Raw genomic sequence first — 12,575 nt, forward strand, 5'->3', positions numbered from 1 at the left:
AGTCAGACCATTAAGTCTGGAATTATGCGAGTTTGGGGTCTGCATCCCACTGCTCTCCTGCTCCGTTAGGGGTTCTCTGTTGTGTTCCCTTTCAGGGCAGTTATCGGTTGTAGCCGGGCACTATCTAGCTCTTCTGGTCTCAGGCTGATGTAGTCTCTGGTTTATGTGGCCTTTTCTGTCTCCTGGGCTCATAATTACCTTGTGTCCTTAGTGTTCTTCATTCTCCTTTGGTCCAGGTGGGTTGAGACCAGTTGATGCATCTTAGATGGCCAGTTGCTAGCGTTTAATACCCCAGATGCCACTCTCCAAAGTGGGATGCAGAATGTTTTCTTAATAGATTTTATTATGCCAATTGACTTAGATGTCCCTGGAAACCATGGTCCCCAAACCCCTGCCCCTGCTACGCTGGCTTAGAAACATTCAGTTTATTCAGGAAACTTCTTTGCTGTTGTTTAGTCCAGTTGTGCTGACCTTGCCTGTATAGGATGTTGTCTTTCTCATCACCTAAAGTAGTTCTTATCTACTATCTAACTAGTGACTACCCTTCTCCCACCCTCCCTCCTTCCCCCCCATAACCATGAAAGAATATTTTCTTCTCTGTTTAAACTATTTCTTGAGTTCTTATAACAGTGGTCTTATACAATATTTGTCCTTTTGCAAGTGACTAATTCCGCTCAGCATGATGCCTTCCAGATTCCTCGATGTTATGAAATGTTTCACAGATTCTTCACTGTTCTTTATCGATGCGTAGTATTCCACTGTGTGAATATACCATGATTTATTTATCCATTCATCCGTTGATGGGCTCCTTGGTTGCTTCCATCTTTTTGCTATTGTAAACAGTGCTGCAGTGAACATAGGTATACATGTATCTGTTTATGTAAAGGCTCTTTATATCTTTATATACTTTTTTCTCTAGGATATTTTTCAAGGAGTGGGATTGCTGGATTGTATGGTAGTTCTATTTCTAGCTTTTGAAGGAAGTGGTTGTACGGTTTTACATTCCCACCAGCAGTGTATAAGTGTTCCACTTTCTCCACAACCTCTCCAATGTTTGTTATTTTGTGTTTTTTGGATTAATGCCAGCCTTGTTGGAGTGAGATGAAAGCTCATTGTAGTTTTGATTTCCATTTCTCTAATGGCTAATGATCGTAAGCATTTCCTCATGTGTCTGTTAGCTACCTGAATGTCTTCTTTAGTGAAGTGTCTATTCATATCTTTTGCCCATTTTTTAATTGGGTTATTTGTCTTTTTGTAGTTGAGTTTGTGCAGTATCATGTAGATTTTAGAGATCAGGGGCTGATCGGAAATGTCATAGCTAAAAACTTTTTCCCAGTCTGTGGGTAATCTTCTTTACTCTTTTGGTGAAGTCTTTGGATGAGCATAGGTGTTTGATTTTTAGGAACTCCCAGTTATCTAGTTTTTCTTCTGCATTGTTAGTAATGTTTTGTATACTGTATCTGCCGTGTATTAGGCCTCCTAGCATTGTCCCTATTTATTCTTTATCGTTTTAGATTTTATATTTAGGTCTTTGATCCATTTTGAGCTCGTTTTTGTGCATGGTATGAGGTGTGGGTCTTGTTTCATTTTTTTGCAGATGGATATACAGTTATGCCAGCACCATTTGTTAAAAAGACTGTCTTTTCCGCATTTAACTGTTTTGGGGCCTTTGTCAAATATCAACTGCTCATATGTGGATGGATTTATGTCTGGATTCTCAATTCTGTTCCATTGGTCTATGTATCTGTTGTTGTACCAGTACCAGGCTATTTTGACTACTGTGGCAGTATAATAGGTTCTAAAATCAGATAGAGTGAGGGCTCCCACTTTGTTCTTCTTTTTCACTAATGCTTTACTTATCTGGGGCTTCTTGCCCTTCCATATGAAGTTGGTGATTTGTTTCTCCATCTCATTAAAATGTTTTTGGAATTTGGATTGGAATTGCATTAAATCTATAGATCGGTTTTGGTAGAAGAGATGTTTTTATAATGTTAAGTTTTCCTATCCATGAGCAGGGTATGTTTTTCCACTTATGTAGGTCTCTTTTGATTTCTTGCAGAAGTGTTTTGTAGTTTTCTTTGTATAAGTCTTTTACATCTCTGGTAAGATTTATTCCTAAGTATTTTATCTTCTTGTGGGCTATTGTAAATGGTGTTGATTTGGTGATTTCCTCTTCGATGTTATTTTTGTTGGTGTAGAGGAATCCAACTGGTTTTTGTATGTTTATCTTGTATCCTGATACTCTGTTGAACTCTTCTATTAGTTTCAGTAGTTTTCTGGAGGATTCCTTAGGGTTTTCTGTGTATAAGATCATGTCATCTGCAAATAGAGATACTTTTACTTCTTCCTTGCCAATCTGGATGCCCTTTATTTCTTTATCTAGCCTAATTGCTCTGGCTAGGACTTCCAGCACAATGTTGAATAAGAGCAGTGATAAAGGGCATCCTTGTCTGGTTTCCGATCTCAAGGGAAATGCTTTCAGGCTCTCTCCATTTAGGATGATGGCTATTGGCTTTGTATAAATGCCCTTTGTTATGTTGAGGAATTTTCCTTCTATTCCTATTTTGCTGAGAGTTTTTTTTTTATCATGAGTGGGTGTTAAACTTTGTCAAATGCCTTTTCTGCATCAATTGATAAAATCATGGGATTCTTGTCTTTTGTTTTATTTATATGATGGATTACATGAATTGTTTTTCTAGTGTTGAACCATCCCTGCATACCTGGTATGAATCCCACTTGGTCATAGTGAATTATTTTTTTGATATGTTGTTGAATTCTATTGGCTAGAATTTTGTTGAGGATTTTTGCACATACATTCATGAGGGATATAGGTCTGTACTCATATAGGGTCGCTATGAGTCAGAATCGATTCGACGGCACTGGGTTTGGTTTTTGTTTTTATAGGTCTGTAATTTTCTTTTTTTGTGGTGTCTTTACCTGGTTTTGGTATCAGGGGTATGCTGGCTTCATAGAATGAGTTTGGGAGTATTTCGTCCTTTTCTATGCTCTGAAATACCTTCAGGAGTAGTGGTGTTAACTCTTCTCTGAAAGTTTGGTGGAACTCTGCAGTGAAGCCATCCCGGCCAGGGCTTTTTTTTGTTGGGAGTTTTTTGATTTCCTTTTCTATCTCTCCTTTTGTTGTTGGTCTTTTTAGTTGTTCTACCTCTGTTTCTGTTAGTTTAGGTAGGTAGTGTGTTTCTAGGAATTCATCCATTTCTTCTAGGTTTTCAAATTTGTTAGAGTACAACTTTTCATAGTAATCTGATGTGATTCTTTTAATTGCATTTGGGTCTGTTATAACATCTCCCATTTCATTTCTTATTTGGGTTATTGCTTCCTCTCCTGTATTTCTTTTGTTGGTTTGGCCAATGGTTTATCAATTTTGTTGATTGTTTCAAAGAACCAGCTTTTGGTCTTGTTAATTCTTTCAATTGTTTTTCTGTTTTCTATTTCATTTAGTTCTGCTCTAATTTTTATGATTTGTTTTCTTCTTGTTCCTGAGGGTTTCTTTTGTTGCTCTTTTTCTGTTTGTTCAAGTTGTAGGGATAATTCTTTGATTTTGGGCCTTCTTTTTGGATGTGTGCATTTATTGATATAAATTGACCTCTGAGCACTGCTTTTGCTGTGTCCCAAAGGTTCTGATAGGAAGTGTTTTCATTCTCGTTGGATTCTATGAATTTCTTTATTCCATCCTTAATGTCTTCTATAGTCCAGTCTTTTTTGAGCAGGATATTGTTCAGTTTCCAAGTGTTTGATTTCTTTTCCCTGCTTTTTCTGTTACTGATTTCTTCTTTTATGGCCTTATGGTCAGAGAAGATGCTTCGTAATGTTTCAGTGTTTTACATTCTGCTCAGGCTTGCTTTATGACCTAATATGTGGTCTGTTCTAGAGAATGTTCCATGTGCACTAGAAGAGAAAAGTATACTTGGCTGTCGTTGGTCGGAGTGTTCTGTATATGTCTACGAGGTCAAATTGGTTGATTGTGGCATTTACATCTTCCGTGTCTTTATTGAGCTTTCTGGATATCCTTTTCTTCACCAAAAATGGTGTGTTGAAGTCTCCTACTATTATGGTGGAGCTGTCTATCTCACTTTTCAATGCTGATAGAGTTTGTTTTATGTATCTTGTAGCCGTCATTGGGCACATAAATATTTAATGTGGTTATATCGTCTTGGTATATTGTCCCTTTAATCATTATATAGTGTCCTTCCGGATGCTTTATGATGGATTTCACTTTAAAGTCTATTTTGTCAGAAATTATTATTGCCACTCCTGCTCTTTTTTGATTGTTGTTTGCTTGATATATTTTTTTCTGTCCTTTGAGTTTTAGTTTGTTTGTGTCTGTAAGTCTAAGGTGTGTCTCTTGTAGGCAGCATATAGATGGATCGTGTTTTTCAATCCATTCTGCCACAGAGTGGGAAAGTATCTTAACAATCAGTTTATTAGTTCAGACCAAAACCCAAAAACCAAACCCACTGCCGTCAAGTTGAATCCGACTCATAGTGACCTTATAGGACAGAGTAGAACTGCCCCATAGGGTTTCTAAGGCTGCGTATCTTTTACGAAAGCAGACTGCCACATCTTTCTCCCGTGGAGGATTGTGGGTTCCAACTGCCGACCTTTTCGATTAGTAGCAGAGTCCTTTAACCACTGTGCCACCAGGGATCCTTCTGGTTTAGAGCAAAGATTCTTAAATCATGGCCCATGGGCTAAATCTCACTCTCTGCCTGTTTTTGTAAATAAAGGCTTATTGGGAAACAGTCATACCCATTCATTTGCATATTGTGCATGGTGGCTTTCCTGCCACAACCAAAAACCAAACCAGTTGCCACTGAGTTGATGCCAACTCATAGCAACCCTATAAGACATATTAGAACTGCCCCATAGCGTTTCCAAGGAGCGGCTGATGGATTTTAACTGCCGACATTTTGGTTAGCAGCCTAGCTCTTAACCACTGCACCACCAAGGCTCCACAAAGGCAACAGAGACCCACAAAGCCTAAAATATTTACTATCTGACTCTTTACAGAAATGTTTGCAGACCCCTGGTTTAGACCATTGTTTAAGAGTTGGATTAATATTTTCCTCTGATCGTTTTCTAACCAGATTATTTAAGTATGAAGATATAATTTAAGAGGGGACATGAAATGGTACTAGACAAAATAAAGAGGGACTGTGCAAAGGCATTTGACTGCATGGACCATAAGAAATTATGGATAACATTTAGAAGAATGAGAATTCCAGGGCATTTAAATTGTGCTCTTGAGGAACCTGTACATAAATCAAGATGCAGTTGTTTGAACACAAGGGGATAATTCGTGGTTTAAAGTCAGGAAAGGTGTGCGTCAGGGTTGTATCCTTTCACCATACTTACTCAATCTGTATGCTGAGCAATTAATCTGAGAAGCTGGGCTATGTGAAGAATGTAGCATCAGGATTGGAGGAAGACTCATTAACTACCTGCGTTACGAAGATGACACAACCTTGCTTGCTGAAAGTGAAGAGGACTTGAAGATCAAAGGTTACAGCCTTCAGTATGGATTACACATTAACATAAAGAAAACAAAAATCCTCACAACTGGACCAATAAGCAACATCATGATACACGGAGAAGAGATCGAAGTTTTCAAGGTTTTCATTTTACTTGGATCCACAATCAACACCTGTGGAAGCAGCAATCAAGAAATCAAACAACCATTGCATTGGGCAAATCTGCTGCAAAAGACCTCTTTAAAGGGTTGAAAAGCAAAGATGTCACTTTCAGGACTAAGGTGTGCTTGATCCAAGCCACGATGATCTCAGTCGCCTCATATGTATGTGAAAGGTGGAAAATGAATAATGAAGAGGGAAGAAGAATTGACGTCTTTGAATTGTGGTGCTGGCAAAAAATATTGAATATACAGCCCTAAAATGCCCCTTAGAAGCAAGGATGACAAGACTTTGTCTCAAATACTTTGGACATGTTATCAGGAGGGACCAGTCCCTGGAGAAGGGCATCATGCTTGGTAAATTAGAGGGTCAGCAAAAAAGAGGAAGACCCTCAAGGAGATAGATTGACACAGTGGCTGCAACAAAGCGCTCAAGCATAACAACGATTGTAAGGATGCAGGACCGGACAGTGTTTCGTTCTGTTGTACATAGGGTCATTATGAGTCAGAAGCGACTTGATGACACCTAACAACAACAGCATATTAATACTGGAGCCCTGGTGGTACAGTGATTAAGAGCTCGCCTGCTAACCAAAATGTTGGTAGTTCGAATCTACCAGCTGCTCCTTGGAAACCCTGTGGAGCAATGCTACTCTGTTCTATAAGGTCTTTATGATTTGGAATGGACTCGATGACAACGGGTATATACAAATACTAGAATCAACTTATTTCTCTCACTTGTGTTAATCTACCTATTTCTTTGCTATGGGTGTCCACTTCCTCCTGATCCCTGTTATACTTTGTCTGTGTTGAGAAATAAGTGCAGCTGACTAGCCTGGGGTGGGGGGTGGGAAATGTATGCTTTTCTCAGCAGTAAAAATTTACTGTAAGAATAAATCTTGGATGGTAGAAACCAATTGTTGAATTTCACAACGTTGATAGAAAATAAAAGATGAGTACTAGCATCAATGCTGAGCATCAGTCTTTATAAAGAATTTGGCTGTCTTCTCATGACTTTGTATAACCCTATGACACAGTGCAAATAAGTTTTCCAATGTTGCTTGCTTTTACAGGTCTATAATGACGGATCTATACTACCTCAGTCAAACAGATGGAGCAGGTGATTGGCGGGAAAAAGAGGCCAAAGATCTGACAGAGCTGGTCCAGAGAAGAATAACGTATCTTCAGGTAAGAAGGTTAGATTAAAAAAGAAACAAGTGACAAAGAAGGAAAATTATGATAAAACTAAACATAAGCATCGCTGTTGGTTTTTAATGTTCCTGACCCTTGCCTTGAAAGTATTTACTCACTCGTTTCACAGAGGAGCCCTGGTGGTGCAGTGGTTAAGAGCTACAGCTGCTAACCAAAAGGTTGACCATTTGAATCTACCAACTGCTCCTTGGAAATCCTATGGGTCAGTGCTACTCTGTCCTATAGGGAGGCTATTAGTCAGAATTGACTGGATGGCAATGAGTTTTTTTTTTTTTCATGTATTTATTTAGAAAGACGCTATGTTATGCCTTGAGTAGAATACTAAGATGGCTGAAACAAGGTTCCTGCCATAAAGGAGGCTACTTCTTATACACACAACAAAAAAAACTACAATACAAAGTAGAAAGTGCTATGTTTTATAAGAGAGATATCAATGAAAAGCTTATTTGAGTTTTTAGGAAGGAAACATCAGAGATGGTTTTGTGGAAGAGATATTATTTGAGCTGAACTGTAAAAGATAGGATTTCAGCAAAAATGGAGAAGAGCAATCCAGCTGGAGGATGTGATGTAAGCAATGGCCCATAGCTGGGAAACAGCAGTAAAAAAAACCAAAACAAAACAAAAAACCTGTTACCATCAAGTTGATTCGATTCTGACTCATAGTAATCATATAGGGCAGAGTAGAACTGCCCCATAGGGTTTCCAAGGCTGTAAATCTTTATGGAAGCAGACTGCCATACTTTTTGGTTAGCAGCTGAGTACTTAACCACTGTACCACTGGGTTCCTTTGGGAAAGAGCAGTGCAGGAACTCAAGTGAAAATAAGGTAGTTCAGTTTGTCTTGAATTTTACGTTGTGTGAAAAAGACAGAGAAAATAAATTGGAAAAGTAGGTTTAGGAACCAGATGACAGAGATCTTTGGCTGCCAGGTTAAGGAGTTTAAGCATCATAAGCAGAAAGTGGTCACCTATAGATTTTATGTGTTGTATTTTTTTATAAACATCTTTATAGTGACAGACAGGACATGTAAATAAAGGGAAAACCCCAAATCCCAGACCCTTTTAAATTAATCCTGTTCATATTTTTCCTGTGTGTGCTTTCTTTCTGTTCTTATTAATATGAATACACAGTCTTACATATTTATAAGAATAGAATTGATTTACTTTTTGAAGTTTTTTTTTTTTTTTTTTTTTTGCTTATCAAAAAAGTTAAACCCACATCCATTGCCATCAAATTGATTCCAATTCATAGTGACCCAAAAGGACAGGGAAGAGCTGCACCACAGGTTTCCAAGGCTGTAATCTTTATGGAAGCAGACTGCCACATCTTTCTTCCATGGAACAGCTGGTGGGTTTGAACTGCTGACATTTTGATTAGCAGCTGAGCACTTAACCATTGCTCCACCAGGGCGTACTTTTTTTTTTTTTTTTGCTTAACAATATACCATAAGCGTTTTTCTAATTTGGAGTCATAATAATGAAATGTTTTTTACACATAAGAATGGCATGATGAGAGTGCTTTAGTGATGTTAGTAATGGAAGAGACTAGAGTCAGGGAGTGTAGTGTTTTGCTTGGAGTGGTTTAGTGTTGGGAGAGACTAGAAACAGGGAGACAGGCCATTTAGGATATGAGGACAGTGCAAGTGAGAAGTATTGAAGAATGTGGCAGTTTGCACTGGGGAGAGAGACAAATTTGAGAGAGACTGGGAAAATGGAATTGATAGGTCTTGCCAAGTAGGTGAATGATCAGAGATGGCTGGGATAATGGGGACATCATTAACTGACAAGAAATGCAGAGATGGAATCGTCTTCAGGGAAGAATAACGAATAAGTAGAATTCTTCAAATTGGAAAAGTCGAAATGGCCACAGACTCCCTCTACCTCCATCCTTTTTTAATGCTGTCGATGGCACACTTCGCTTTCCTTTCAAGGTCAAAGTGTCTTTATAAAAGCAAAGTGACAGCCAGTGAATTGCTCCTGTATATCTCAAGGTGCATATTTTCCTACGCTTAAATAGGAAAAAAATAGAAAATCAAGTGCTTATCATTAAAAACCAACCTGATCTTGGCATGCTGTCTTGGTCTCATACTCCCATGGCCGTTCATCAGAGGCATCTGCAGAATTAGAAACATTTCACCTCCTGTAGGGAAGAGGTAATTATCTCCTATCAACTGGATCCTTATTCAATGAACTATAAACAGCTGGTGGTGCAGAACCATCGTCCTCATCTAAAATGGAAATAACTGTGGTCTCTGAGCTTCTTCCATTTCCACTTATTTATTAAGTTTTCACCTACAAAAATTATATTTAAACCGTGATCTGGTCATAGTTCAGCTCTCCACATTGTAACACGTGCTTGCTATCTGCTATAGTTAATTTCCCCTCCCAGCACCCCCGCCCCCGCCTGGTTTTTAAGTGACCAAGTGCTTTCACTTGTAGTGCTAATTTGGTCCTATGTATGCTGATTTTTATAATTCTATATTAGAGTATCTCAATTATTAATCATGCTAAGGTTTTAAAATTCAATGGACTTTTTGCATCTTTTAAGCTATAAAAATAGCAAAACTAAACATTTCACTTGATCTTAACTTTAGCTTCAAATATTGCTATTTAACAAATTCTTCCATGCTTTTCTCTTTTTTTCCATTGGGAAGAAAAACTGGTTTTTAATATTCAAGGGCATAAGGAAAACCTCAGTAGGAAAAATATATTTTGGAAAAATGCTTTTCTTTAATGTATTCATAATCTCTTTTTCCATTAGACTATAAAGTTACTTTAAAGTTAGGAGCTATATATTTAACGTATTATTTGAAGTTAAGGTTAAGTATGCCAGTCACTCATTCTTCTTCTTCTCTGGATAGAAGTGAATAAGGGCCCCTTCCCCCATCCCAACAAAATAAGCATATACATTTGGAAGAAATATTTCCTCTGACTGGAATTTTAATTCTTAGCGCATTTTTAGGCATAACAACAACTTACAAAATAATTTGTCACTGGTTTAACTATATGGATTAGTCAGTCTAATCAGAAAAGTAGACCTATTGATATAGGTAAAAAGTGACTAAAGAGCTTTTTCTATTATAACTTTTTTTAGTGTTCAAATCTATTGGTGTTTCTATACCATTATTTTAAGTGAAATATTACTGTGAAAGGCTATTTAAGCAACTTAGACTGTGAAAGACTCAAACAGGGCATAAAAAATGAGTATAGGATACTATGAAATAAAGCTAAAAAAGGGTATATATAAAAGAAGAAAACTTTGACTTTTGATACCTGTACCCAACACCCAGTGCTGTCGAGTTGATTCCGACTCATAGCGACCCTATAGGATAGAGTAGAACTGCCCCATAGAGTTTCCAAGGAGCACCTGGTGGATTCAAACTGCCGACCCGTTGATTAGCAGCTGTAGCACTTAGCCACTATCCTACTAGGGTTTCTTTTGATACCTATACCCAAAATAAAATAAGCAGTTCTTATAAGTTATTAATAGAGATTTCAGAAGGCTTTTCTTGTTTAGCCCATCAGCCAGTTCTATTCAGAGTTGCGGGTTCCTCCTATAGTGACCATTTATAGGTTTTTTTTTTTTTTTTAGAGTTTAGCCACATGATTATAATCAACTAAGCAATTCATTCAGAAACTATAAAACCCGGTGCACTGTAGTGAACATTAAATCAAGCTACTTTTCTCTAACTTTTCACCCAATCTCATGGCAATAGATATTTTCAAAGTATAATTTTGATCTTAAAATTATTCATTATAACTTTATAATGCATTTTTTATTCTTGTCTCCTGGATTTACATGTAAATATCTGAGTCAGTCATATAAATAGTGTGGTCTAGTGTTTTTCTATTAATTATGAATTAATTTTAATATATGAGAGATTGATGAATGAGTTAATCTTGGTAATGTTCTTAGAGATCTTTTGAAAGGTACACTGGATCATAATAAATTTATCTCTGTGTAGGAAATAATAGGGAACAGGAAATGTTTTTAATATTTTAAGCCTATTTGGCAGATTTTAATCATTTAAATATTTTATTGTATTCCTGATATTTAATTCAGATAATTTCTTAATTTACTTTCAATGATTGGTTTGGGTACCAGTGCTTAGGTAGTTTACAACGTTTTCAGTTTCACTAGATTTTTACTAGTACTGATGAAATTTATTATTTATTCTCATTATCATCAACAATTTATTAAACCCTGATTTGTTCAAAGTATAATGCAAGATCCAGTATGAAGAAAACAACCTGGATTAAGGTCCTGTCTTAATCTGTAACAGGTTTCATTTTTAATCTAAAGTTTTTCTTTTTGTAATTCTCCAATCCTTTGAATTGAGCAAATATTATCTCATGAAAATTCTGCTTAACTTATAGTTTAACAGAGCAGTTATGACAAAGAGCTTGGCCTCAATTTTAGGTTTCCATTCATTTAAAGTATAACTTGGCTTTATTTGGCAGGGGCAATTTTACTGGATTCTGTTACAGGAAATGCGGGGAAATAAAGTGGTATTTTGACAACAGGAACTTAGTGAGGCAAAGCCCATGATTTTCCAAATTAAATTAATTTTCTCTGTAGAGTTGAAGCCTCTATGGCACGGTATTCAAAGACGAAGTAGATTTAAAGATCTTAATGATCTCATTGAGGATAACCCAGGTATACTATTACGTTCAAGTAGAATGGACCAAGCAAATCTCCTATGGTATTAGTCTTTTAAATGTTTATTTAAAAAATTCTTCATCTATAATATGTAACATTTGGTTATTTTAAATATCCTTTTGTTCTGATCTTCACTGTTGTGCTACATAAATCATAACAGATTGAGAAAATGCTGTTGGTTATATTTCTGTAGTTCCTAATAGACCTTAGCCTCCTTTTAAAAACTGCATATTGCTGAGATTTTCGTTGAGTCGACGTTTTACCATAATGTGAGTCATTCCCCTAGACTTTTGAGTGATTTTGCATGGAAGAGATTTTCTTGTTATTATGGTTATTGGAATTTACCTTATAGTTTCTAGTCAGCTTGTGAAAGAGGCCTGTGTAATGCATTGCTTTAGTTTCTGAACTTGTTTGGACCAGTTGGAAGTGTGCAACTCTGGTGGAGAACACTGCTAGTTAGGGCAAATAGCTTCTGGGAAAAGATGTTTACAAGTTACCTTGAAATTATCTGTCTTCTGGTATAGGATCCCAAAAGTTGACATTTCAAGCAAAACTGAGCTCATTTTAGGTTGAATTGAAATAATGTATATAAAAAGTAGCAATAGTGAAAGATTTGTTGTTGTTTGCTTAGGAGCTTTGTTTTGTGGTTTGAATGAGACTTTTACTGAAAATTGGTAGGGTGCTATTTTTTCTTTTTTCTGAGAAAGAAAACTGACAGAAGTAAAAATGGAGAACAACTATTTCACTTTTAAATGAGGACAGAAATTTTTCTTTTCAATTAAAAAATAATGGTCTAATCGGAGAAACAGAAAATGGTTCTGTTCCTATTCAGTGGATGTAGATAGTCTTTTGGGATGAAAAGGGGACAGATCACACTAAGAACACATATTTCAGTTGTTGGGGAAACCCTCCACTCCAACACAGGATGTATCCGATCTCATTTTTCTTTGACAGGACTAATTCTTTAAAATGGATTTAAGTCTAGAATATACTATAAACTTTATTTATCTGATAGCGTACTGACCTTGAGATCAAACAAATCGTCAGTTGTTCTCAGA

General features: G+C 36.7%; 1 protein-coding gene across 8 annotated transcripts in view; it reads left to right on the forward strand.

Annotated features, from left to right (window-relative positions):
- The window catches only part of FUT8 (fucosyltransferase 8), a 367,182-nt gene that overhangs the window by 239,209 nt on the left and 115,398 nt on the right, over nucleotides 1–12,575 (forward strand). For all 8 annotated transcript variants that reach the window (XM_049899432.1, XM_049899426.1, XM_049899429.1 and 5 more), the window contains one exon: nucleotides 6,721–6,835. In XM_049899432.1, the coding sequence (XP_049755389.1) occupies nucleotides 6,721–6,835 (115 nt within the window). The remainder of the gene's footprint in view (nucleotides 1–6,720; nucleotides 6,836–12,575) is intronic.

This window comes from Elephas maximus, chromosome 10 (assembly GCF_024166365.1).
Source record: "Elephas maximus indicus isolate mEleMax1 chromosome 10, mEleMax1 primary haplotype, whole genome shotgun sequence".
NCBI lineage: Eukaryota > Metazoa > Chordata > Mammalia > Proboscidea > Elephantidae > Elephas > Elephas maximus.